This window comes from Liolophura sinensis, chromosome 6 (assembly GCF_032854445.1).
Source record: "Liolophura sinensis isolate JHLJ2023 chromosome 6, CUHK_Ljap_v2, whole genome shotgun sequence".
NCBI lineage: Eukaryota > Metazoa > Mollusca > Polyplacophora > Chitonida > Chitonidae > Liolophura > Liolophura sinensis.
The window spans coordinates 18,197,643-18,223,270 of NC_088300.1; the positions used below are offsets into that span (position 1 = coordinate 18,197,643).

The 25,628-nt window shown below is 37.7% G+C and overlaps 3 protein-coding genes across 5 annotated transcripts in view; 1 reads left to right on the plus strand and 2 right to left on the minus strand.

Annotated features, from left to right (window-relative positions):
- LOC135466153 (protein phosphatase 1 regulatory subunit 14B-like) overlaps positions 1-10,825 on the minus strand; it is a 25,107-nt gene extending 14,282 nt beyond the window's left edge. Inside the window, exons 1-3 of one of the 3 annotated variants that reach the window (XM_064743528.1) lie at positions 10,522-10,825; positions 9,852-10,017; positions 9,029-9,139 (exon numbers count right to left, since the gene is read on the minus strand). In XM_064743528.1, coding sequence (XP_064599598.1) covers positions 9,029-9,049 — 21 coding nt within the window. In that variant the 5' untranslated portion in view covers positions 9,050-9,139; positions 9,852-10,017; positions 10,522-10,825. Of the gene's footprint in view, positions 1-9,028; positions 9,140-9,851; positions 10,018-10,425 lie in introns of all 3 variants that reach the window. The other 2 variants (XM_064743529.1, XM_064743530.1) reach the window with 2 other exon arrangements.
- LOC135466152 (uncharacterized) lies at positions 3,549-19,531 on the plus strand. Its single transcript, XM_064743527.1, has 6 exons — positions 3,549-3,947; positions 9,834-10,113; positions 13,723-13,836; positions 14,383-15,357; positions 16,253-16,312; positions 16,563-19,531. Exons 1-6 carry the CDS (start codon positions 3,774-3,776, stop codon positions 17,021-17,023), a joined length of 2,064 nt encoding a protein of 687 aa, XP_064599597.1. The 5' UTR covers positions 3,549-3,773; the 3' UTR covers positions 17,024-19,531.
- Positions 19,532-20,173: 642 nt separating this feature from the next.
- Positions 20,174-25,628, minus strand: part of LOC135466964 (tudor domain-containing protein 1-like) — a 29,929-nt gene continuing 24,474 nt past the window's right edge. The window contains exons 15-18 of the mRNA XM_064744718.1: positions 24,720-24,818; positions 23,974-24,141; positions 23,417-23,641; positions 20,174-22,438 (exon numbers count right to left, since the gene is read on the minus strand). Coding sequence (XP_064600788.1) covers positions 22,317-22,438; positions 23,417-23,641; positions 23,974-24,141; positions 24,720-24,818 — 614 coding nt within the window. The 3' untranslated portion in view covers positions 20,174-22,316. The remainder of the gene's footprint in view (positions 22,439-23,416; positions 23,642-23,973; positions 24,142-24,719; positions 24,819-25,628) is intronic.

Here is a 25,628-nt window from a genome sequence, read left to right on the forward strand (position 1 = left end):
TGCTCGTGGCGCGGAGATAAAACTTTATCAGCTCACGTGTTCATAAATTAATGGTACCGATATTTCTGTTTCTGTACTCATTATACGCTTTTTAAGGGGATTGTTAGTTTTTTCTGTCCCATTGCAATTCTCATATGTCCCATTATTTCTTAACGGCATGGCAGGATCAGCATTTTCCTATATTACAGGTTTTTTTAACAACATATATTCACCTAAATATGAAGTTTATGAAGTGATAAAACATAATACGTTATATAATGGTAAATATAGATCTATACACGTAAAGCTGGCAATTTATTCTCACATCCACGTATTAGCCCCATGCATGCACAACGCACATTTCACTGTATGAGATCCGACATCTATCTGACCACAGTCGGTGGTTCCTAGCACTCTGCATGCAGGCACAAACCTATAGATTATCTGATACGAAAATAAATAGGCCTAAATGAGACCGATGTATATGTAGCCAGGCCTATATATATGGCAGCATGCTGAAGTTCGAAGCCCTCTATATCATTTTATATAATATTTTATTCCGACGTTTAAAGGATTAATGGCAGAGAGTAATTACATATGTATGCCCGTTGTTTAGGAATATACTACTGATCTGTATGAATACGCAGGTTGCCACATAAAAACAACATGCATAATATATAAACATGAAAAACTGTGCATGGAGGCATCGTCGACGTGAATGTCACGATCATTGCTACATAACTGTATTGATATTTGTTTTACCTGCATGATAATCTCTGGTATAGGTCTAATATGTATAGTATCTGCAAGAAACTGCATGGCATAGTAACCATGTAATGGTTGGCCGATTTTTATCTGAAATTATAGTTTCTGTTTTCATCGTCTAGGCCGATGAACATACATCAAACATTCTGTTGAGTTTTAGATAACAATTTTTCATCGCATGTCTATATGACTATTGTTTTGTGCATGTATTTGGACTTAATGTGTTGATTTTTAGATATATATTCTATGATGAGCTTATATAAATTCAAGAGTTCAACTCCATCCCTTAAAATATCCATGCAGTGGTTAATTTGCCACGGTATTGGGGAGATATATTCTCAGTTTCATAGCATCGAGACACATTACATATTTTTTTTCCTGAGATATATACGAATTCTATAGACCTGTCGTCTGTTACATATTTATGCATATATATCATATATGTTTATTTTCGTTTCCTCGTAAATTACAACATATAAGTGTAACACTTGTTAATTTCAAGCGTTGTGTACCTAGCCGACATGCCGTCGCCGCAAATGCCTGTATATACTGGCACAGGTGTGTCATCTTGCTGTTTGCAACCGCAGCACGTGTATAGGTGTGAACAAAACCAAGTACAGCAGACCGTCGTGTAAATTTCGAGAAAAATCTGCTTTTATACATGTACTATTTAAAGGCACCCGATCACAGTCCGTCAGTCTAATACAGTTATCAAACACACGCAATTCATTCGTGTGTTTTCATGGAGTTTACAATGCATATACTCAATAATCCTGCGAACCCGAGTCATTGAACTGCTACTTCATCGTGTTTTGACACAAGACCATTAAACATTTTTACCTGAGATGAAGTATGTATAGCTTTTTTTTACCCTCCTCATGGTTATTCGCGCGTAGTTTCAGTTTTCATTGTATTCAGTTGTTGTGTATTGTAATATTAGGCATATGTAGGTGCTTGCGAGACACGTACCCAGAGCTTTTCACCGAAGTATTTCACAAATAATTCCATGTATTATATATACGTGAATGCTGATACAGATACACACACACACACACACACACACACACACACACACACACATATATATATATATATATATATATATATATATATATATATATATATATATATATATATATATATATATATATATATATAATCACATCTTTAACTCTTTGATGGAAATTGGGGAGATTGCAGTCAAAATTTAACATTGACTTTCTGCAGATATCAAGTGCAATGAATTATTAAGATTACAGTCTCTATAACTCTATAGTTGCACTATAGACTACTTTTATAACATGTCTACCGTAAACAGTTAACTGTGTTATTTTAAAATTGTTTTGTCAATTGGTATATTGATCTATACGTACGCTAAGTGGATGGAGAATACAGTAAACTAACCATCCATTCATGCACAAGTACGTCCTGTTATAACCACCATGGAAACAGGTTAGGTGGGATCAGTTATAGGCCTACAGCTATTGAGTGACTTTTTTGACATTCAATACAGGCGGAAGTGTAACTACAATAAAACTGGGTTATTATCGATAACACAGATGACCTTGACTGAAGACAGTATATTTACATATGCATGTTGTTTGGCGCCAATATATATAGGATATGAGTTATATCTATCGCAATATATGCCTACACATGAAGCTGACTGATAATCAAGGAGATCGATCCATTTGTAATCAGATCAGGAAAAGGTCAACACATATTTATGTACTTGTACTATATCGTACTTTACAATATACACAGCGTGCCAGCTGCATGTCTACTGTAGGGCCAACTTAGTATACGACACGACACGCATCAAAAAAGTGAAGGTATAAATAAGAAATTCTTTTTTCTTTGTTGTTTTAACACTGGCACTCGTAAAGAATTATTTCACTGGCAAGATATAATATCGACATCTTTGCCATTTTAGCTGATTTATTTATTTATTTGATTGGTGTTTTACGCTGTACTCAAGAATATTTCACGTATACGATGGCGGTCTGCATTATGGTGGGTGGAAACCGGGTAGAGCCCGGTTGAAACCCACGACCATCCGCATATTGCTGACAGACCTTCCCACTTACGGTCGGAGAGGAAGCCAGCATGAGCTGGACTTGTCCATTTTTAGCTGAGCAGACACCAGTTGTATAGAGCAGTAAAGTATGAATCGGTCCGTAATTAGCTTTCCCCTGGTGATGGCTCGCAGCATATGGGCTGGACAAAGGTTTTATGAGAAAAGAGTCAATTTACGCACAACTGTGTAGCTTATTCGACAAACAATTACAGGTGTTAGCTCTGAAGGTAATCTGGCTTCATAGGCTAACATAGTCCATCTAGATAGACTCCGTGTGCTGTTTTAAAAATTCTGACATTCATCAGTGTTACCATGATTGTTTTGAATGTCAGAATTTTAAAATAGCACACTGAGTCCATCTAGATGGACCTGGGATTAAGATAGACGTCGCTTAATCCCAGGTTGGACTAAGGCAAACGCTGTATGAATACAGTAGGTCTATATGGCTGTACCGGCATATCGATTTTCATACATTGGCATTTCATCTTTTAACAGACTCAACAAATCCCAGTATATTCAGTAGTCTGTTTTCTTCTGATGTTTAATGTGACGCGAATAAACGGTGTTTTATCCATTCGTTCCTCCTCTCAATACCGGTATGTGTTCTACCTATGGATCTCAGTGAAACGGATAAAGGAATCAAGGGAGATAACCTCGTAAGACAAAAGTACGCGTCATTTAGTTGCCAATGCGCATGCGTCAGTGGCATCGGAACCGAAGCCATATTTCGATACTCGCGAAGTAAACAGTGGAAATAGCGGGTAGAAAATGCGTTGATTTTCATTTGATCGGGCTCTATAAATTGCCGTAGTAGTTTAAAATCAAAATTAAGTATGAAACTGCTTTTGATATGCGTCGTTTATTTCTTGAAAGGGGTAGCTTTTGCCTCGAAAACCTACCCGGTATCGGAAGGTTTGTCTGACAGTGGGCAGCAAACATCAACAAGCTTTGGATGTGGATGGATGGTGTTCTCACAGAACAAACTTACAGTGTGATCATCAAAACAAATGAATCCATAGCAGACAAAGCTGTATTTCTCGATTTCCTAACAGGAAAGACGAAAGAAGATTGCCTGCAGAGTTGCTGTTCTCTATCTGACTGCAATTTGGCAGTTTATGAAAATAAGGTGATCACCTTTTTCTTGTTTTAAATTGTAATTTTAGTTTTACAAAATTTCAAAGCCATAAACTGTTGTTTAATAGCATGGTTAATGTATTCACTGAGTACTGCTTTATTTTGTATAGCCACTAGGTCAAAAGCTGTGTCATTAAGCATATTCCCTCATAATTTACAGCAGAGTGATAAAAAGTAAGAAGTTTTATACAATGAAATACAAGCAAAAAAGTGAGATGTGGTTCTAGTTTCCACGGTGACCAGGGCCGAGTTGTTCAAAAGTGTATACGCAGTTAAGACCGGTATTGACTTTAGTCTGGACTTAAGTCAATTTGTTTTATATTAGGGAAGGACTTGTATTAAGGTTTAAGCCTAACTTAATTTTTTTTTATTGTGAGAAAGGAAGCGTCCTACTTCATATGGGAAAAATTTTTCAAAAATTGCTCATCTAATGGTGCTCTGCGACAGTATCAGAACCATGAGAGATAAAAAGAAAGCTGGAACAAAATCTGTGGAATACTTTAGTAGAAATATAGGAAGTAAAATATTTTATAGGCCTACTGTATAGTGTAGGCGTGTAATGTTGACGTTCTTTTGAAACTGTAAATTTACTTTGACACTGCCCACATTGAAGTTTGCAGAGCATTTAATAGCAATACCTGCTTTATGTTTTTTTTTTAACTGAAATAGGGCTTGTTTCTTTTGTTTGGATAACTTTGCTTCTAGAAAAGAACTCTTTTTCTCGTTTGTCACAACTTCTTGGGGTCCTCGCTTACTGGTACAGAGAAATTAGTCTGGTTCCCTGCCGTTAGCTGCATACCTTGAATCTGAAGCGATTAATGCCATCTGACGTCAGGGAGAGGGAACCACCCAGACTGATTTATTTACTTATTTGATTGGTGTTTTACGCCGTGTTCAAGAATATTTCACTTATACAACTGCAACCAGCATTATGGTTGGTGGAAACCGGGCAGAGCCGGGGGAAACCCACGACCATCCGCAGGTTGCTGGTAGATCTTCCCACATACAGCCGGAGACCACCCAGACTGAGAAATGTGCCGAAAGCAGAGTTGCGAACATCTGCACAGGCCACTTTTTGGCAATGTTTACGACAATTACAATCACTTGCGGCAATGTGATCACTTTACAGACACGGTGATCATTTAAAGCTGCCAAATGGCATGATGTATAGCTAATCTACTGCATAGGGACTCTTTATTTCGTTTTTATAATTTGTTCCACTGCCTGCACCAATTTTCCAAAATATTCAGATGAGAGACAAGGGATGCAGTGTTATGGGCCTTACGGGATATAATTTCAGTTTCAGTATGTCTCTGTTGTCTGCTGTAATCTTGTCTTAGTTCATCTCTAAAACTAATGTGCCAGTCCACCTATTTGTCTTGAAGCCTTATTGACATGGGTCTTCAACTGTTTGTCTGCAGTTGTGGGTTGAATTTGATCAAAAGTAGTTAAAAATATTTCCCTTTTTTCAGTATGTTCATGTTTGTGGGTCTGGTAATTTTAGTTAGAGTTTTGTTCAATAGCCTTGTTAGATTGGAAACCCAATTGATGTGTTCTCCATGTGTTTAGTACAGGACAAAGCTGAAGTGTGAACAGCAATGCTGGGGAAAAAAAAAAGACCACGTTTACATTTTTCAAAACTGAAAAACTTCTATCGCTGAAAGTGCTCAACAGGAATGCGTGAAAGTGGGGTATGTTGTAGACCTTGAGATGAAGGAAGTGAAAATTTGGGTGACCTGGCGGCCATTTTAGGTTGAAGTCAAAACATTTGAGAGTCACTTTCTACAGAACCCCATGTCGGATCAACTTGAAATTTAATACACGTAGCAAGCGTTCCCTGGGCGCTATCATTTAAAGCTCATTTGAATTTAAAGATTCTAAACATGGTACTGGTCATAGTTTGACATCCTGATCATGCAACCGTACTTATTTTTTTCCTGCAGTGTATACTTTTGTCACAAATTGCAATCAAATTGGGAAAAAAACACAATTTCCCCCATATTCGCAAGTCATGTGACAGAAAACTGAAAATTGGTGTGCAGAAAGGCCTATCTATGTACTGTATGTATGCTGAAAATCATTTAGCTGTGTTAAAAAGCACAGGAAATGCATGCCTGGATATTCTGTAATTCCGATGGGTCGGAAGATGGGGTCACGTAACCATCCTTTCGTGTCTAGAACAAAATGGCTGCCTTTTTGGGGGAAAAGATCGCTTTTTGCCACTTGGCCGGCGACCATTATTGCCTAGTTGTACAAAATAACGTCAAGAAAGTTCTGCAGAAATACTCAGACTATCTGGAAATCTGAAAATTATACAAATCCAACGGATAGAAGATTGCTGACAGTGATTCAAAAATAGGCATTTTCTTATGCAATAACATTGGGAGGGCCTTTTTCTTCACCCACGCTGTTTGTTACTAAGGAGATCACTTGGTCTCTAGCTTCCGATCAGTCTTACAGAATATTGTCCATGGGCTGATTTTACTACATTTGGCACGCTTACATGTACATGCTATATAGTGTTACAAGTACTAGCAATGTATTGATCGCTAGGAAGAATTTACTCTTTCTAATTAAGTTGGTTATATACCAATGCATGGACACAATTCAGTTAACCTGAAGTAACGCCACATAGACCAGAAATACCGGCTTGAACACCGGCATCACTGCTTTAGCAGCTGTATTTTGCATTAATAATATAAAAGTTGGTGCATAACTGGAAGATGTACCATTATGTCATGCACCAACTTACTTATTATTTCCAAGTGTGGTAGAGTGACTTTGACTGTACTTTGACATCAGAATCATATTGGGGTCAGATCAGAGTTCCAGACTCAAATGCTTAGAACATAGGATCAGGTGCAACCAAAACTGTAGCACAGGTAAACTTAATCTTAATTTTCAGCAATAATACTTATGTTAAAGTAAAGTATTTAAAGGTAGAGAAAACATAAAAATGACATGAAGTTCAGATGAAAGATTGCGAAAAGTTATTCTTAAATGTGGCCTTCAATATTTTTTTCGAGAAAGTTTCCTCAAAGAGAAAAAGACACTTGAAAATAATTTTTGTATGGTGGGTATTTGGGACCACCTTTTGGTTTTATAGTCTTTGTTTAATAATGTCATAAATGAGCATGTAACAGAGGTTTAATAAATAATTTTGCACTAGAATTTTTTCTCTTCAGTTAACAAATGAATTAAACCTCAATTTGGATCATATTTATAATTTTAATATGTTCATAAATATTAACATAATTTAGGTTAAATGCATATGTTTCGATATAAACAACAAATTTACATTCAAATAAGTTAATTAGACAAGCATCACATCCTTATTTAGAACATTATTATGCAACAACGATAAATACCAAAAGTTGGTCCCAAATACCCACCATACAAAAATATTTTCAAATACCCTTTTCTCTTGAAAAAGAAATCTAAAAAAATATATTAAAAATCATATTTGCAAATAAGTTTTGATGCTCTTTCATCTAATTTTGGCATCATTTTTATGTTTTCTTCTCCTTTAACATTAGTATTAATGGAGAAAGTTAGGTTTACCAGACTTTGCTCCTTTGACAGCAAGAACAAAATTATGATTTTTAAGTACACATATGTATGTATGCGTTCATTGGTTTGCTGGCCATACTAGAAAACTAGGGTCCATACCTCATTAACTTGTCTTCATTATCAGATTCTGTTTTTGCTCTAGCATGTACATGTGTGTGCAGGAATGTGCTGTAATGAAGTAGAAATGTCACCTTGTTTAATAACGCCTGAAGATTTCTCCATGTTAACCTAGTGGTAATGGCTCTTCGTGGAGGTCTAGAGAATTAGTTGTGGAATTTTTCCACAATTTAATGTGGAAAATTTGAGACCACTCTACAGATGCATGTAGTATACTGTGCTGTTTTGTACTGTCACACCACAGGATTGTTGGCTGTAATGAGATTTCATTTTTATAATGACTACAGCTTGAAGACAATCTAATGTTCTCAGCCTCTCATGCCTTTTGTAGAGTGAAGCAGCTTGTAACAATTTAAACCTGTAGCTTCTGCATTGATTTTGGCGCAGGTAAATTTTATGCGCAAATGGCACTGTTTTCCGCTCGTTTTCAAGCACCGACATTGACAGATTGACGTGCGACTTACATACACTGAAAATTCATGTGAAAAAAGTTGGCCAATGGAATTTGAGTGTCTTAATTTATCCAGACATTTAGCAGCACTCAATAACAGTGAACGAGCATACCCATCAGCATCGAATAACCGCTAAAGCAATGTCGAAATAAATGTTACAAGTGATGTCTTAAAAAGTACTGCATGGATGAAGTTTAGGTTTTGCACATATATATGTGTAAAGCATGATAACATGAGAGGGATGTTCGATTGTTACTTGGCATTATTTACAAAATTTCTGACTTCACGTCCCTGTACTAGAATCCATGTTTAGGTAAATGTACTTCGTCTATTGCACTGAAGATATGCATTGATGTGTAGTATAGCTTAGGAGTGAGGTGACAATTTTGCTTATACTAAGGTGCATGGACTGCATCTCCTAATGTTTAGATTTTTTCTTTGTGATACATTTTGCTTGCCAGTTGATTCATTCACTTTATAGGGTGACTAAAGAGTTTTTTGAGAAATATAATAAAAGTTATCAGTTGATAAATTTTGAAAAACAACCTAGACACTTTGTTTTGAAACATGCAGTATGATAATGTACATGCAGTGGCTTAATTAGAAAAAAAATTCTTCACTGAGATTAACAAAATTAGTGTACAGGTGAACTTAGACTTCACAGGCTGAAAGGTGGGCGCATATGAGTCTTAATTTTGAATTCTCACTTAGATATGTATGTGTTCTTATGTACTTTCTCATCTTGAGATAAGTTGTAAGGCAACAGGTTTGAGTTTCGGACTGTGATAACAAAAAATAAAAGACCATAGTATGCTACATGCTTGCCGTCAACATAAGTTGCCACTCACAAGCTTTCCTGAACGATGCATATATATACATAGCAAAGTACTGTGTACAAATGACTGATATTATGAGAACAGGGGTTACAACTCACCAACTTTCCTGAACGATGCATGACTTCTGTGTAAGTGTCTAGTTCATCACATTTCTATCTTGCTGTCAAACACTTATGCACTGCCTAAAATGTACTCTTTGCATTACTACTCTGCCAAATAAAAAAGAAAAAAAGACATGACATGTTTTAAGTCTAAGTAGACAGGTTAGTACCACACAAACACTTGTAACTGTTCACCTGTGCAGGTTAATATCAGTATAGGTGATAGCTAATCTACACATGTATACCCTCTAGACAGGTAGATTGTGTCATATCATAAAGATGTAGGTAATACAACTTTATCCATGCTCCAGATCTCCCTAGATTTGCAGCTGGTTGATAAAACTGGTTTGGCAATTAAGTCACAGCTTACGCTAACATGTAGCCATTTTTTTACGTCATATTTATAGATTAAGGTATTTATATATGTGTACATAGATTGTGAAATGGCACAGATGCTGCACTGAAATAAGTGGCAGGATGATTACATTCTGCTGTAACTGTATTTGAAGGGTTGCATCTTGCAGGTAGTGTGTATAAGTACATGTACCAGTACAACCACATACCCATACTATAGTATATATTTGGAAAGAATTAACATGTTTCTTTTTTCGTTGTGTCCTGTATCTAAAGATTTTTTAAAGACCACACATATATTTTATGGGTCTGTATTTCTACAGGCTCCTGACATGATGAATAATGAACTTGGCTTGCAGAGTTATAAATTGCTGTCATGTCTTCATTTTGCAGTGATATTTATTTTACTTCTTTCTTATTTTACATGTTATTTTTTTATCTTTTGAAGGATGACAGGAATTGTTACCTGTTTAATTGTGGTACGGGTGAGAAATCCAGGTGTCATTTTGCGCGTCATGAAGGTTACATGATAATGACGCTCAGTGGAAAGAGTTCACAGCCCAAATCGCCACTGACCAAGTTGAAAGAGAGTCAACACGAAGATGAACTAGAAGGTCTCATGGACCAGAAAGCTGAAATATTACCAAACAAGGATGATGTCAAACCTACAATTCGGCCAAAAATTGAAACAACAGCCGCTCCACTTAAATCAGAAGATCCTGATGCTGGTAAGTACTCAGTGTCTGGCAACATTTACCTTTTTACCCTTTTTTTTTTTTTAACAAACAATGGTAATAACCAGGCAGATTTTTCTTTTTCTTGGATTATACCTGTACATGATGTGATGTTTACATTTATCTGTGGGTATATCAGTTTGCTTGCACATGTACATTGTGATACACATATATACCTCTGACTTCATGTACACATGCTATACAGGTATGTCAAGCAATATCTTATTATCTTATAATATCCTGTTCCTATGTACAGGTACATGTGCATTGTATGACATATTCCTGTATGTGTATGGAGGTATTTACCTGTAATCATGTCTCTGATAATATGTATTCATCTCCGTATGTTTTCCTCTGTTACAAAATGTTGGCCTATTAATCGCCAGTACTGGTATTGTTTACCTGCAACACTGGTTGTGTTCTCAGCGGTTGTTCTTGCCTGATTTCCTATCTGTCTGCCATGTTGCAAGTACTATTCTCTGGTATTGTTCATCAGTGATCCCTTCTCTGTTTCTGACCTTGTTCTGTATCACTCTTTTAGCATTCACAGATACATTGTATCTCTAATGGTGTTACCTCTTTCTCTGACAGTGTCCTCCATATTGCCAGAAAAGATGACTTAGAGTCAATGTCCACCACTCTTGTTGTATCCTGGACAGGGCCAGACTTGAGTGTGAACTATATATCAAACAGGCCAGGGGGGTAGGCATGCCCTGGTACTGTATATCACTGATCAACTAACCCAGCCTATGGTTCATGTCAGTGTGATTGGTATGCCAGGGTGTGACGTGTGTTCACTATATTTCATCTGTGCTATTTTGGCTTCATATGTTTTGTTCGTGGAAAGATTAGCTGGTATGAAATTGAGATATTCTTACCTGGGTGAATCCCTGCAAAGAACATTCCTGACTTATAGGTCCTGTAGCGACACTATCTGTTTGATTCACCTGAAATGTGATCCCATCGCTGTGTACTACATAAGCCACAGTGACCAAGTCATACGAGATGACTTTTGATATTAACCAAGGTTACCATTATGCCTGTCAACAGTAGTGGCTGCTCAAGAGTTTTAACATGCACTTTACTCTTGTATTAGCTTGTTGTCCAATTGTGTTTAATTGACATCAACTGTCATGCAAGATATTTGTTGCAGAAAATTTAACAGGACATTTACTAAACTTGTAGAACACCATGCACACTGTTTATTTCGTAGTTTTTTTTGTATTCAGCCCCGCAAGGTCACAGATGATAAGTTTCCTTTTGTTTTGTATTGCTAATGCCCATTAGGTAAGGAATGAATCTTTGTCCCAGTTCCAGAGACCTATATTCCAGCAGCTGTCAAGCTCCCCCCACTCCACCATACAATCCCCCCTCCACCATACAATCCCCCCTCCACCATTCACCCTCCCCCCCCCCCCCACCACACCCCTACCCTAACCTCGTGACTGCAGTAGCTAGGTAAGGCGAACACACAGCTTGGGCCCCACCTTTGTTCAAGGCTATATAAAGGTGAACCTATTCTGCTGCCTGCTGAATACCTCACTCTGATTACAAGGCTTTGAACTGACCTAAGTCATGAAGAAGGATCATAAATCTCCCTTTGTACCTGGGCATATATTCACCTGGGTGTACACAGTGGAGAGCTTTGACAGGTACATGTAGTGTAAGCAAGTCTGTTAGGTGGGGTCTATAGCAGCCACCAGTCATAACGTCACACCGTGTTCATTTTGACAGCATTTATAACAACGCTACATGTTCCTGAAGACTTGTTCATATTTCTTTTCCTTGTATAAAACAGTTCAAGTTTGCATTGTAACTACGTGATGTTTCTTGATATCAACCTGCCATTTTACCTACGTGCAATTTTCCTATGGCAAAGAGTTGCTTCCATATAAAATGTAAGCCCATATATGGAGCTCTAGTGATGAGATGAGGGTTACATTACCACTGAAATATGGCCTGATTCTGCTTGACAAGAATTTGTTCCACAGCAGGAATCTAAGCATTTATTGATTGCCGTGGGGTTTCTCTCAAAATGAACACTGCCTTGTGTTGTAGTCTTCCCCATGCCTTCATAGTGTCTACTGCACTCTAGTAACAACATGTAAATCATCTGTATTTTCAGATGTTACAACACTCATTAACATACAATTTGTTGTGTATACGATGTTAACAACTTGTTATGTGGGAACTGTACAGCTAAATGTTTAATTTTTACAACTTAGATGAGATTGTTAAATTTCAGAGTAATTCAAACTTCTCCGTTTCCAGCACATATTGTACAAGCAGATAAGAAAATACTTAGAGACAATGGGTGACTCCAGAGGAGTCACCAGATGACAGTAGAATGCATCGTTTTCTTCTATGATGTAACAGTGCATGTGTACTTCATATATGTTTTATGAGAACACGTGCTCTGATAATTGCGGTGTAATAAAGGACAGAACAAACGAGTTCACAGCTTTGGACCGTCTTGATACAGGAGGAAAGGAGATGCACAGGTTCCCCATTACTTGTATACCAAAACACAGATATTATGCTGTATGTAGAAACTGGATGTTTACTTAGCACTACATGAAGTGTTGCCATTTGGTGTTGGTAGTCTGATGAACTATCCCCTGTATGGAGGGGTACTTAAATCCACACGTGCAGTGTTTGGCCTTTTTTTTTTAATGGATATACATGCAGTATTGGTGTGGAAATCCAGTTTGTTACGTATTTAATATAGTTATTAGCTGTCTCCACAGTTTCCTGCTGTATCTGTGTCAGTGATCAATATGCCTTAATTAATGGGCTATTATAGCTGACATTTTCCCATTCTGGCTGGAATTTAGTGCGCTGATGACCATCATGCTCATTACTACATATATATTTGTGTCATTATTCATACCCTGATTTCCATGACAGTACTTGCATATTTTATGGACCAGGCCTTGTATGTTGATAGGTTAAACTTGAAAGGTGCTTTCATATGTAAATGATAACATTGATTTTATGACCTGTTTCGAGGTGCATGTATAAAACAATTGAAGTTCACACTGAGACAAGGCTTAAATGTCCATTTAAATGTTAATGTTCACCATTCATCATAATAGTTTTTATAGAGGTGTTTGTGTTTGAATTGAATTGAAATGTGTTTAAGTTGTGTCCAAAGTAAACTTGCACGGTATGTTTCTTGTTATACTTTCATGAAGTACAAGGACTGGTTTATGCACGCAAGTTCAGGCCATTTGTCCTCATAACAAGAAACTCCTCAGTAAAGGAATGTATGGTATTCATGACATATAAGATTGATCGGTATTTTATGCATTGCTACAGGATGTTAACTAAGGCACATGCATTTTATGATAAGGATTTCAGGGTGACTTAAGCCACTACAAACTTAATATCATTTCGAACACTAAGTTATTAAAAAAAAACAAAAAAAAAAACACCTGTATGAACTGAAAATGTTCTTCCAATACTTAGATATCATTAAAGGTTTGTAGTAACTGTATGCATAACTAAGCCACTTGTTCTGCATGCATAGTCTGAAGCTGAAGTGTAGTAAAATGATAAAGTTATGAATGACTGAAAATAACCTGCTGATAATTTTGGTTCCAGGTCAGCTGTATTCAGAGTGTGCAGATGGTTTATATTGTGATGATGACAATGCTGTCTGTCGACGAGGTGTTTGTGTGTGCAAGTCAGGCTACAATTCCAGGTCCCAAACGTGCCGTAAGTGTTGGCCTGATCAAGGGAGACAACTGGTCACACCTCATTACCTGCTAACAAATTAACACCAATAACTGAGTGAACAATTTTACTAACTGATTGAAATGTTACATTTTCTGTGCTTGTTGTTGTTGTTTGTTGGGTGTGATGCAAATGTTTGAGGGTTTTAGGAACTATATTGTTGGCTGCATGGGGCTCAGACTTTCAGGTTCAGGGTCTCCTTTTAGTAGCATGGAGTTTTTGGGTCCTACAATATCGTGACAACTTATCAAAACCAACCAGGTGTCCATCTGTTTATTTTTGAGAGCCTACTATTTCATAAAATGAATGTTAGAACAGTTAAAGGAACAGGAAGTTCATCATTCTTTCTTGAAATTTCCATGCCTCTGAGTCTAGTTGTAATTGGTAGTGTGTGTTGTTTAGAGTTTGAATTTTTAGCTGATAAGATGTGTTAATACTATAGGCCTGTTATTTTTATATTGGTAGCGCTGGGCACATTATGCTGATTATTTGTTCCCTGCACACATTTCCTTCCATGAAATACTACAGGTGCTCCCCATGAGGAATCCCTTCAACAGCTCAGCTCTCAGAATCCTCCTCCTGAAGGACGAGATGGTCGCCCTCCTATTAGTACCTCTGCAGCTAAGGACGACCATGTTGACTCTCCTCAAGCAGAGGAGCAAGAGTTACCTGCCTTTGCACCCTCTGTAGGCAAGGCATGGGCAGAGCAGAGCTCAGAGGAAGACAAGAAACAATCCGCCGAAGTGTCCGAGATGAGAGAAGACACTGTTGCTCCTGCTAAAATGATACACAGCCCTGAGAAGGAGCTACAGGAGACAAAACCATCACTGAAGAAAGAGAAGGTTTTGAACTCTGATGTTATAGGGGAGCCTCAGACAGGATATGTTTCATCAACACATTCACCTAAAGCTGATGGGAAGTCGCACTCTTACCAGAAACCACAAACTGATGCTGACCGAGCATCCATAGGTGAGGGGCAGGGTCAAGGCCCAGGGGAGGAGCCTCAAGTAAGCAGGCCAGAGTCTGTACAGCCTGAGTACCCCAGCAGACCCAAGCCCTACCAACTTAGTCATAGACCGGGTGTCATGAGAGGCCCTACAGCAGACAGACAACCAGACGGCCAGCCAGTCATACAACCAGACAGCCAGACAAACATACAACCAGTTAGACAACCAAACATACAGCCAATGAGACAACCAGTCAGACAGCCAAACATGCAACCATTTAGACAACCAGTCCGGCAACCGGGCAGGCAACCAGTTAGACAACCAAACAGACAGCCTGTCAGACAACCACTGAATCCAAGGACCCGTTACCCATACCCTTATAATATTGATGCGGATCGTAGCCAGGTGCCTCAGTACCCTGTACAGTATCCATCATACGAATGGGACTACCGACCTGACGAATATGGTGGATCCTTCAGGGGTGAAGATTACAACCCAGGGCCTCTGGACCAGGGTGGGTACGACTACCCATACAGACATTCCAACTTCGGACCAGGTATACACGTACACGACTTCTCAATATGACGTGCTGTTGTCTTCGTGCTCCACCTAGCATTACAGGCAACTCTGTATACTGTGTACTGTCATCGCTCAGAATCATTATTGTGTGTACCAGTATTTGTAGACTCAGCATGTAGTTGGTCATGTTATCCAGGCATGTCCTCATTTATGTTATGATCTGTCTTCAGATTTGCTTCTCGCCACCTGCATCCAACTCTATACACATGTATTTATATTGTATGTTATCAGATGTGATTATTTTGAACATTGTGAACAATATTGTTCGTTGGTCTACACATTTATACCTTTGCTTGTTTTGAAATCTACGTCTTATGACTGACATATTGTATTCTTTGCAGCTTGTCTTCATCATTGTGATAATTTCTTGCAGTTTGGATGATTTCCATGCATTTTTGCTTTGTTTTGAGTTTGAATCATGTGTTATTTTTTGTGTATGCATTGTGCCTCATGGTGCATGCTTGCAGTGTTTTATTGTACTGAAGATGGGTGATATGCATGTTGTGCAGCTAATCGCACAATCTGACCATATTATGTATCCATCTATTGTGAATACCTTGTTCTTTATCCTCTCTTAAATGACTGAAACACTAAGGTATTATACTGAGTTTTAACAAAGCTCCCACATAGTTTTTCAACTAACTACAATGTACATTATATAAACAATTAATCCATTATATCTTCATTTGTGTCTAGTATACGTGTATATATGCCATACGATTTGTGTTTCCGGATCTATCTATTGAAGCCATGATTTAAGTGTCAGCACCTGTCACGTAGATGTACTTTTTATACATTGTGAGCCTTATGTAATTTTAACAACATGCACACTTTGTACCTGTGTAACTCATGAAGCTTGTTTTGTCTTTCAGATGACATACCTGTATCCAGTAAATCACACATCAACAGAGTCAAAGTGAACCATGGGAAAGGTAGGTAACCAATATGTGAGTTCCACTGGGAATTGATCAGTATTGTGTGAGAAATGCAATACAGACCTTCAATCCATACCTTCACTATATAATACTATTGGAGATGTATGTAGTTATATAGATGTATATGTCATTCCACTTAGTATTGAATTCCTTTTGTGTTACAGTGTTAGCAAGTTAATATTGGTGTTAACTTTTTGGTGCTTTTGCTGTAGTACAAGATTGTGTATGTATATTCTTTTTCTTTCAGTTCCTGAGTCCGCGAAAAGCCCAGCAGAACACATGCAGGAGCCTCCTGTGATGGCCACAGCTAAGCCTTCAACCCAAACTACTGCTCGTACCCCTGCCACTACCCCAGCTCCCACACCAGGCTGGAAATCCAGTCAATCACCCTTAACTACTACCACAATTGTCAGCACAAGCCAGAGCACGCCCAAACCTCCTGTCTCACAGTCCCAGAACTCTACAGGTGGGCATCTTGCAGAAGAGGTGAATGGAGCACGTGATGTGGCGGTGGAACAGATCATTATTGCCAGTCCGACTGACTCAGCCCAGGGCCCCATCGTCGCTCTGGCCCTGGGCCTGGCTTTCACTGTCATGTTACTCATTTTTGTGGGGTGCAGGCTCAGAAATGTAAAGAGAAGAATCCGAAAAGGGAGAGCACTCCACTCAAATGAAGCAGATTATCTCATTAATGGCATGTACTTATAGTTATCTCCCTTGTTTAACCAGCTTGTTTGGTGCGAGGTTGAGTCATAAACTGCACTCGATGTGATTCTCATTTTCAGCTGAAGGTAACGAAACATCATTTTAACATGTGACTGTGTTTGCCCATGAAACAGGAAGTCAGGCTTTTTTACCAAACTGTAGAATGATTGAGCTGGTTGTTGAGATTTATCATGGAAGAACTGATATTCAACTACACAGTACTGAAACTCATCTTGATTTTTTCAAAACATTTTCAGGAGATCAAAGGCTTTGAATTAAAGAGATCTTGAGGATTTTAATGTTTAAATTGTGCATGTGTGAGTCTGGGAGAGATTAACCTATTTAATTAGACTAAAAACCATGTCTGCGAACAGACATAATTTTCAAGGTAAATGTTAGAAATATATGTTTAACTATTACTATAATTCCAGTAAATGACAGTAAAAAAGAAAAAAAAGTGTGCTATAGTAAGTACATAGACTTGTTTTTCTAGCCCATAACCATTCAGAGCTGAGTAATGTTTATGATAAAAATTACAATCATCTTATTCCTTACAGACCAGACTTATGAGACCTGTAATTTGTGGTTTTCTCTGTCACCATTAGAAAGATTTGTAGCTAACATTCTGAAAACTCGGCATTCCTGTTATATCCAGCTTCATTCATTCCTGATTGGTTGTTTTATCAGCCACTTTAATGATGCTGATGTTTGAGGTGAAGAGAGTCTCATGGTTCTCAAATTAAAGTTGGAGGCTTGTTACTCATAAGTTGAGCGTAGAAGGAAAGTTGTCCTAGAAACCAGCATTCCATTAATCGTGTGCAGAAAGGGATTTAATAGATGGTCAGCATTTAACTTCTTGTTTAGATAAGATGAATGAGGTAATGTGTTACAGACCGCACACAAGGGAGGCTGTAACTTTTTTGTACGTTTTGGGACTACATTGTAAATTTACAACACATTTTTAAATGCATGAGTGAAAGAGGTTGTAATTATAATGTAAAGTGTGAATGGTTGTATAAAAAAATACAAATGTTATATACAGTAAGAATATTATACAACTGTACATATGCATTTGGTGTAATTAGTCTTTCACAATTTATGGATGTCTTGTTTTAGGCTCGGTGGTACATGTACGTAGTCAGATTATGTCATATTCCATAGCTCTAGGTGACTTCACTGTGATCTGCTCAATTATCCCTTCTCTGGTGTGACGAGATTTTGTTTTGGTAGGTGCTTGTCTGATGACGTGTGAGCCTTTTACTTAGCTAGCTACTGGTAGGCTTTGTTTTGAGTACAACATGGCAGCCACATTATGCTTGACAGGTCAGATGGACTTTGCGCTTGATGAAGTATATCCAGTATCTTGTGTGAGTGTACAATATATATACATGTGTATAGATATATTTATGTATATGTGTGAATTTGTCTATCCACTTTCTACTCAATGGCCTCGACTGTACAATCAAAATAAACCATAAAGGTAGAGATATCCATTTTGACAGCAAATACTGCAGTGCTGGCAACTTATGTCTTGAACAAGTTTGATTCTTTTATATAAGCCACATGTGTTTAATAAGGAGCCTGATCTGTCAGATCAGAAAGGAATCCAGTCTTGTTTTCATGATGGTTAATTTTATTGAATTCAATTGAAATTTGGTCCATGGTTTCACCATGACAAGTCACAGATCAAATTGTTTGAAGACGTTTTATCTGTTTTCGTGAAAATTATGTTTTTGTCCTGTTTTGGACTTTTTTTTCACAAATCTTTGTTCATGTTAATTTTCATCAGCTGTGTATGTAGTTGGTATCATTTGCCATAAGAAGGTGTGGTAATCAATAATTGTAAAGCAGAAGTGAAGGTTTAGACAAGCTTTATTCGTGTTTGCTCCCAGTGCAGTCAACCCAAGTGGCATTTCTTCTTGGTACAGTATGTCCACTAAGGTGTACAATTATCATTATATCTGTCATTGTACTCAGTTCTGTGATAGCTTGTGACATCACATTCCCTTATTTTACAAGTGCAATTCACATTTACCAGTCTTTAGTTTTAGTATCTTTAATTATGTTTACATATTTTCACAATGTTTGGCATGTTGGAAAATTTTATCACACCTGGTGTGCCAACTCTTTGCCAGAAAGTACATGTAGTCCTAGATATTTATTTGCAGGATGTGTTTCAGTTCATAAATGAAGTTGTTGAACCAACTGAGCAGTTCTAATGAAAATATGTTTTCACCATGAACACTGAGGATGTAAACATCCTATATACAGATATACATTAAGTTTTGGGAAGTTTTTATAATCAGATCAGAACTGACGTCCTGTAAAGTACTGATGTTCAAAAATTTGATGTGGGTAGTGCCACTTGTCAGTTTTAGTGTCCAGAAAATACAAATTTTATGTACCTTTGTGTTAACTTTACTAAATAAAGGTCACACTTTGTTAAAGCCTTTTCTTTTCAGTTTCCATTTTAACTTAGTAAAATCAATGAGAACAGATTGATATTTTTCCTATAAACTGTACCCTTCAAACTTTGCCTGCTTGTCTCTATTATTTTATTTGAATGTTAAATGTCATGTACAAAAATTTTTGACTTGTATGGAGGACACTGAATTGTCTTGGGCAACCACTGTCCTTTGACAGGTTTCATAGCATGTCTTTATAGTCTATCAACTTTTCAAATCCAAGCCCTGTTATTTTTGTTTGGACTTTATGTTAGGTGCCTGAAAAAGGCTGATGGTTTCCTGTATTCAGTGACATACACATCCTGAATTACAGCATAAAACTCAAAGACAGCATATAGTTTCATGACATTTTTCACCCACTGATTGTCCAGTATGACAGATGTGTAGCACAAAGGGTACATGGCGAGCTACAACATTCCCTGAAATCAGTAACGATTTGTTATAGATCTAATGTTTTCAAAGCAGTGTTAGCCCCAATTCCACACTGTGACACAAAAATGTTTCACACCAGGAAATCCAACACCTATAACATATAAAACGGATTCATTTTGAAAATTAGCACTCCTTACTCCTGATTTTTCAGCGTGTACATAACAAGCTTTTAAAATAAAGTAGTAGGAATATGATGTGATACTGGTAATGAGCAACAAGATTGCTCTTTTAGATAAATGTTCAACATACACGACTTATTACATTTGAACATAAAATATTTATTTCAACTTGCTAAACAAAAGAAAAACTTTATGATCATTATACATTGTAGCAAACACTGGCAATCTCATCAGTATCAACAAGTAAAAAACAAAATATATAGGATATAAAGAAGACAACTTCAGTTGTATACAAGGCATAGTAGACAAGTACATGTATCATAGACTTTGTATTGTTTTGGGACCAAATGCTCAGTAGTCCTTACCAGCCACTTTGTGTTCTTTGTCGCATTCTTTGTACTTTGTAAGTTGACCAAACAGATCACAAAAGCTAAATTACACCAACATATTCAGTGCTGTCCTTTCTGAAGATCATTATTCCGAATGCAACAGACTAATATTGAAGTCTGCAATGGTGTAATCCAGCAGATTGGCATTTTAGTCTGATGTAATGCATTCTTGTATAAAAAAAATCACAACTATAGTAAACGACCAAAAATTTTGCCTCAAAACAAATACATGAAAGTGTCACCTTTGATGCTGTAACTTCTATTTTAAGAAATCATCCCAGCAACCAAACAAACCTCGCACCTTTCTAAGATCAAAAGAACTATCATTCCTAAACTAAAAAATGGGCAACTCAGTCATGGACAAAATTTGAGGATGGTTCTTATCTCAACATGTGCTGACAGTTGTCAAAGGTTCAAAATGACCATAAAATCACCTCCAAAATAGGTCAGTGCATATTATGCCATAAGCACATGTGCCCCAATCATCTATGTCAACATGAAAAGTACATTTATCTAAAACAAGTACTTCAAAAACTTCAAATTTAACAAAAAAAAAAACCTGCACCTGCATGACTAAAGATTCAGTGAGAAGAAGTCTCTCGCAGAGATGAAATACTGAAGACATTAAAACTTAATGCTACATGTACCTTGCGCGCAGCAGTGATAAAAACATTGTATGAAGCATGTTTAAAATAAACTTTTCTTCTACAAATCCTCTTTACAACAGGTAAGAACTAATTTGGTGGTGTACTATGCGCTGTGCACAACACAAATCTGGGCTTCATATATCCAAAGATGGTGTACTACAGCACCATGTTTATTATTTAGATATGCACCAACCAAACATTCTGCCAAATGAATAAAATCTAATAGCAGATCAACACTGTTCTCAACTTCACAATATTCTGAGAGTCAACTGGAATGATTTCAAACAGTTTATGCAATTTCAAGTGTTTGTCATACGGGTTGTGAGTTCTCACCAGGATTCATCCTATGTCATACCAGCGTATCACGAAAAACACATCAGTGTCGAGTGGCAAGACTACAATGCTTTCATAAGTCTACTTCTCATTTCACATTCCTTAGAAATCAAGCCACAAGCGATTTCAAACTTTTTCCATGCATGAAATTATGTCAATAACACCTTATGTTGAAAAAACAATATCCCCCACCCCTGCCCCACCCCCACCTCATTCCTCTGAATCCAGGCATCGTTGATGTATCCATCAAATCCACATGTGTGACTTACCAGACCAGTCTTATCATGCTTGACTAGGTGTCACGGATATGCTGTCCTCTTCATGGCATAATATGTGAAATATTACACACAAAAAATATTTCAAGTGGCACACATTTCACATTCTCTAATGTAAAGAATCATAAAGTCATGAAAAAGCTACTGTTAGGTTCACTTAAATTCACTTAAATCAACTTGTTTAGGGCTTGCTTCCTTTCCAATATGGAAGGTTAAATTTGCGTTATTTACATGATGTGATTTCAAGTTCTTCTCTTTACATTTTTTTTCTTACTCTCAAGACACTCTCAGAGACAATAACAAAAAAAAAACAACCCATTAATGTCGTATCATTGGCAAATTATGTTGGGTAATTAAGAGTAAACAAGCATGTACTACAACGTTACTCATTTGTCAACATGTGTCACAGTATAACTACGTCGTAACTAGAGTGGCCAGAATAATGTCCTCATATTTATGGCATGATAATAGAAAAAAAAAAGTTTTATGCAAACATAGCATTTGCAAATCACACAAAATACTGTTTAGTCGTTGCAATCCTGTTGATAGGTTAGCTGACCTTTCTAGGAGGAACCAGTGACGGAGAATTCCTCACCTCTGCTAGTCAACTCAAGTCTGAAACAATCCTACTTCAGGCTAGGATTTCTGTAAGTTCTGCAAAGCCATCATTGCTTCTAAGGCCTCCAACTTTTTCTTCAGATCTTCATTCTGTTTTCTTAATACTTCAGCTTCAGTTGCACCAGTATCATCACCTGCACCTGCAAGTCAATGTAAATCTACTGTCATACACATCTTTTGTGACCAAAGTAAATCCAAACACTAAATCAAAAATAAGAGCATCACTCTAATATTACTTCCTAAGTGCAAGTTGGACTCATTCTTGGCGTGAAAAATTCCTAGCCTACTTGATTAACAGGATTGGTACCTCTCATATAGGAAACAGGAAAGAGAGGGAGGGAGGGCAGGGGCTGAATTTAAGAGCAGTAATTCAAGCCCTTGTATACAGCATGTAATTTGTCTGGTATCACTTTTTTCCACACCTTTTTTCTATACTCTTTTTATTAAGTCACTTTGTCAGCTGTCATTTAACAAACAAACTGTGCAAAAAGTATTAAATTAAGTTTTGTGAAAATGGGTCTTGGCACAGTAGAAAACTCCCCCCTGCTAATTCTCCACTGAATTTTCAGAATTCCCATACTATTCATCAGCTTGAGTTTTCAGTACAGCTTTCAGGTCAGTAGTAGAGTGTATTTAACTAATTTTACTAATTCATCATGCCATCACCGCCAGACCTGCCATCAAAGGCAGTTACAAAAACAAAGCAAAATCTTCATGGCACAGTTGGTTATCGCGCTAGTCCAGCGTAATGACCCCGGAGTCCTTCACCAATGCACTCGCTGTGAGTTGAAGTCCAGCTTGTGTTGGCTTCCTCTCCTGCTGTACGTGGGAAGGTCTGGCAGCAATCTGTGGATGGTCGTGAGATTTCCCCCGGCTGTGCCCGGTTTCCTTCTACTATAATGTTGGCCGCCCGCGCATAAGTGAAATATTCTTGAGTACGCCGTAAAACACCAATCAAATAAATCAAATAAACAAATCAGTATGTGTGACCTTGTAATTGAACCTTGACCTCTCACTCATGATACTCTAACCACCAACCCTCCTAGCACCATGAATGTTGATAAGTGTAGTATACTCAGTAGGTATTTTGTTGTTAGTGATAGACAAGCATAACCTACCAGCTGTCTGGGTAGGAGGGTCTGCTCCAGGGATGGCAGGCACAGGGGTAGGCTGACAGGACTGTTGTAACATCTGTCCCACATCCACACCTTTGTGAAAGAGGCGCACTTCATGGCGGCCATCTTTCTGCGTCAGGACTTCCACGTGGACGGGCTGCTGGGAGCAGCTCTGGATGATTTCTATTGTCTGTGCAGACCAGTGCTGATCTGCTCCACATATCACACCTGGAACACACATTCAGTACAGCAATAAACAATGGATTATGGATTAACACCACTTCAACAATATTTCAGTCGTTTCATGATGTTTGAACTGGAAAAATGTGTGGTTTTCATGATGAAAGTGATACCATCCAAAATCAAATAAAAATAAACAGATTTTCAAAAATCTAGAAAGTGGTCTTAAATGACTATGAACCACAATCACTGAGAGCATGGGAAACTACAATCAACGTGTATAAAGCTACTGAAAGGCAAGCGACTTTGACCACTATACCCCACCTTGCTCCTATCACACATGTACAATCATAATGTAGTTAATGGTGTCAAATCCTCACCAGGAATGTAACAGAGGAAGGCACACGGTGGCTGGGTGAGCTCCGTGGGCAGTCTTCTCAGCTGGTTCTGTTGTACCAGAGCGCTGTCCCCATAATCCAGGTAAAACACCTCATACTGGCCTGAGGCAGCCTCCTTATCCACTACAGCAACACGGTAAAACCGATTATCTGCAAATCAAACAAAAGTAAAGCTTACTTAAATGAACATGAAATCAGTTATGAAAAGATATCTCAAAATGCTATGAAGTCTGAAATTCAGTGGTTAACAATTTCTCTAAAACTGTAATGATGTACATACTTGTTGTCCAAGTACTTCATGCATGTCTACATAATATAAATTATGAATTACAATAATAAAGTTTGCAAGTCTTAATCACTTTATCTACATATAACATCCATCTCTCAGGGTTGGTAGAGCATCCACTTCAGGGGCAGTAGATCCAGGGTCAATCCTGGATCGAGTCACACCTAAGAACTTAAAAAAAAAAAAAAGAAAAAAAAGAAAAGAGGAAGTTGTAACTTCCTCGCCTGACATTCAGCATTGGCGGGTGGGGCTGCTTACTTACATTCGGTAAGCCGTCTCAGTGAAGCAGCACTAGATAAAAGAGTGCTGGAAATCCCTCCTGCAACAAGGATTATATCCCGCATTATATACACTCTAAGGACTCCTTTGTCGTCATATGACTGAAAAAGTGTTAAACCCCAAGCAGGCACTCACTCAACATTTCTCAGGTGTTAAGTATTACCTTGAGCGTACACAGCTGCACAGACGTGGTTAATGCTTGGCTCATAGTTTGTGTCAGGGGTTTGGTTCACACAGGCAGAGTGGACCTTCACTGTTAGTTCTGGATCAGAAAACACACACAAACATCTGAAATATCAGGTAACCCATCTTCACACAGCCTAATGACAAAATATAGCATTCCAAGAGATAAAAAGACAATCAACATATTACACTTTCGTGTGACATGCTACATACCGTCACTTCTAAATCAATGTTTTATGGGACTTGACTTCACAGTTCATTAAATCTAGCCACTTAATTTCACTTGTCTTCTCATTTACTAGTGTCAAAAGGCAAAGTTCAAGTTGCTGTTACTGTATAGTACTAGTAAACGTGGAAAAAACCATGTATCTTGCTTACATACAGTATATGAAAGCAGATTCAACTTTTTCAACCACCTCTGTAACCTATATTTTGAAACATTGTGAGATAACTAAGGAATTCACAGAAATAATCTGCAGTCTCACGAAGCTTCCATCTTTAATGACACCAAGAAATCATTTTTAGCATCATTTGCATAATAATTTTATGCAAAATGTTGGAAAAAAGTGCTTTTGTGGTTAGAAAGGTTGAATATTTGCAGTACATGTAAATCAGCCCAAGAACGGACAAAATGAGGATTTACACACTGTCACTAGTGGAACTCCCGCCAATGGGCTTTTAATGAGTAAATGGCTTTACACAGTGCTTAGTCTTTAACCCTACCTTGAATACCAGTAATTATGTTATAATTCTGTATCATCATTATTGAAATGCATGTTTCCTCACCTAGCATGCCCTACATGCATAACTGTTAAAGGTTTTACACCACCTAGTTTCTTGAAATTAAAAATTAAGACTGATTTAGCAAATTGTAACCCTAGCAGAAACA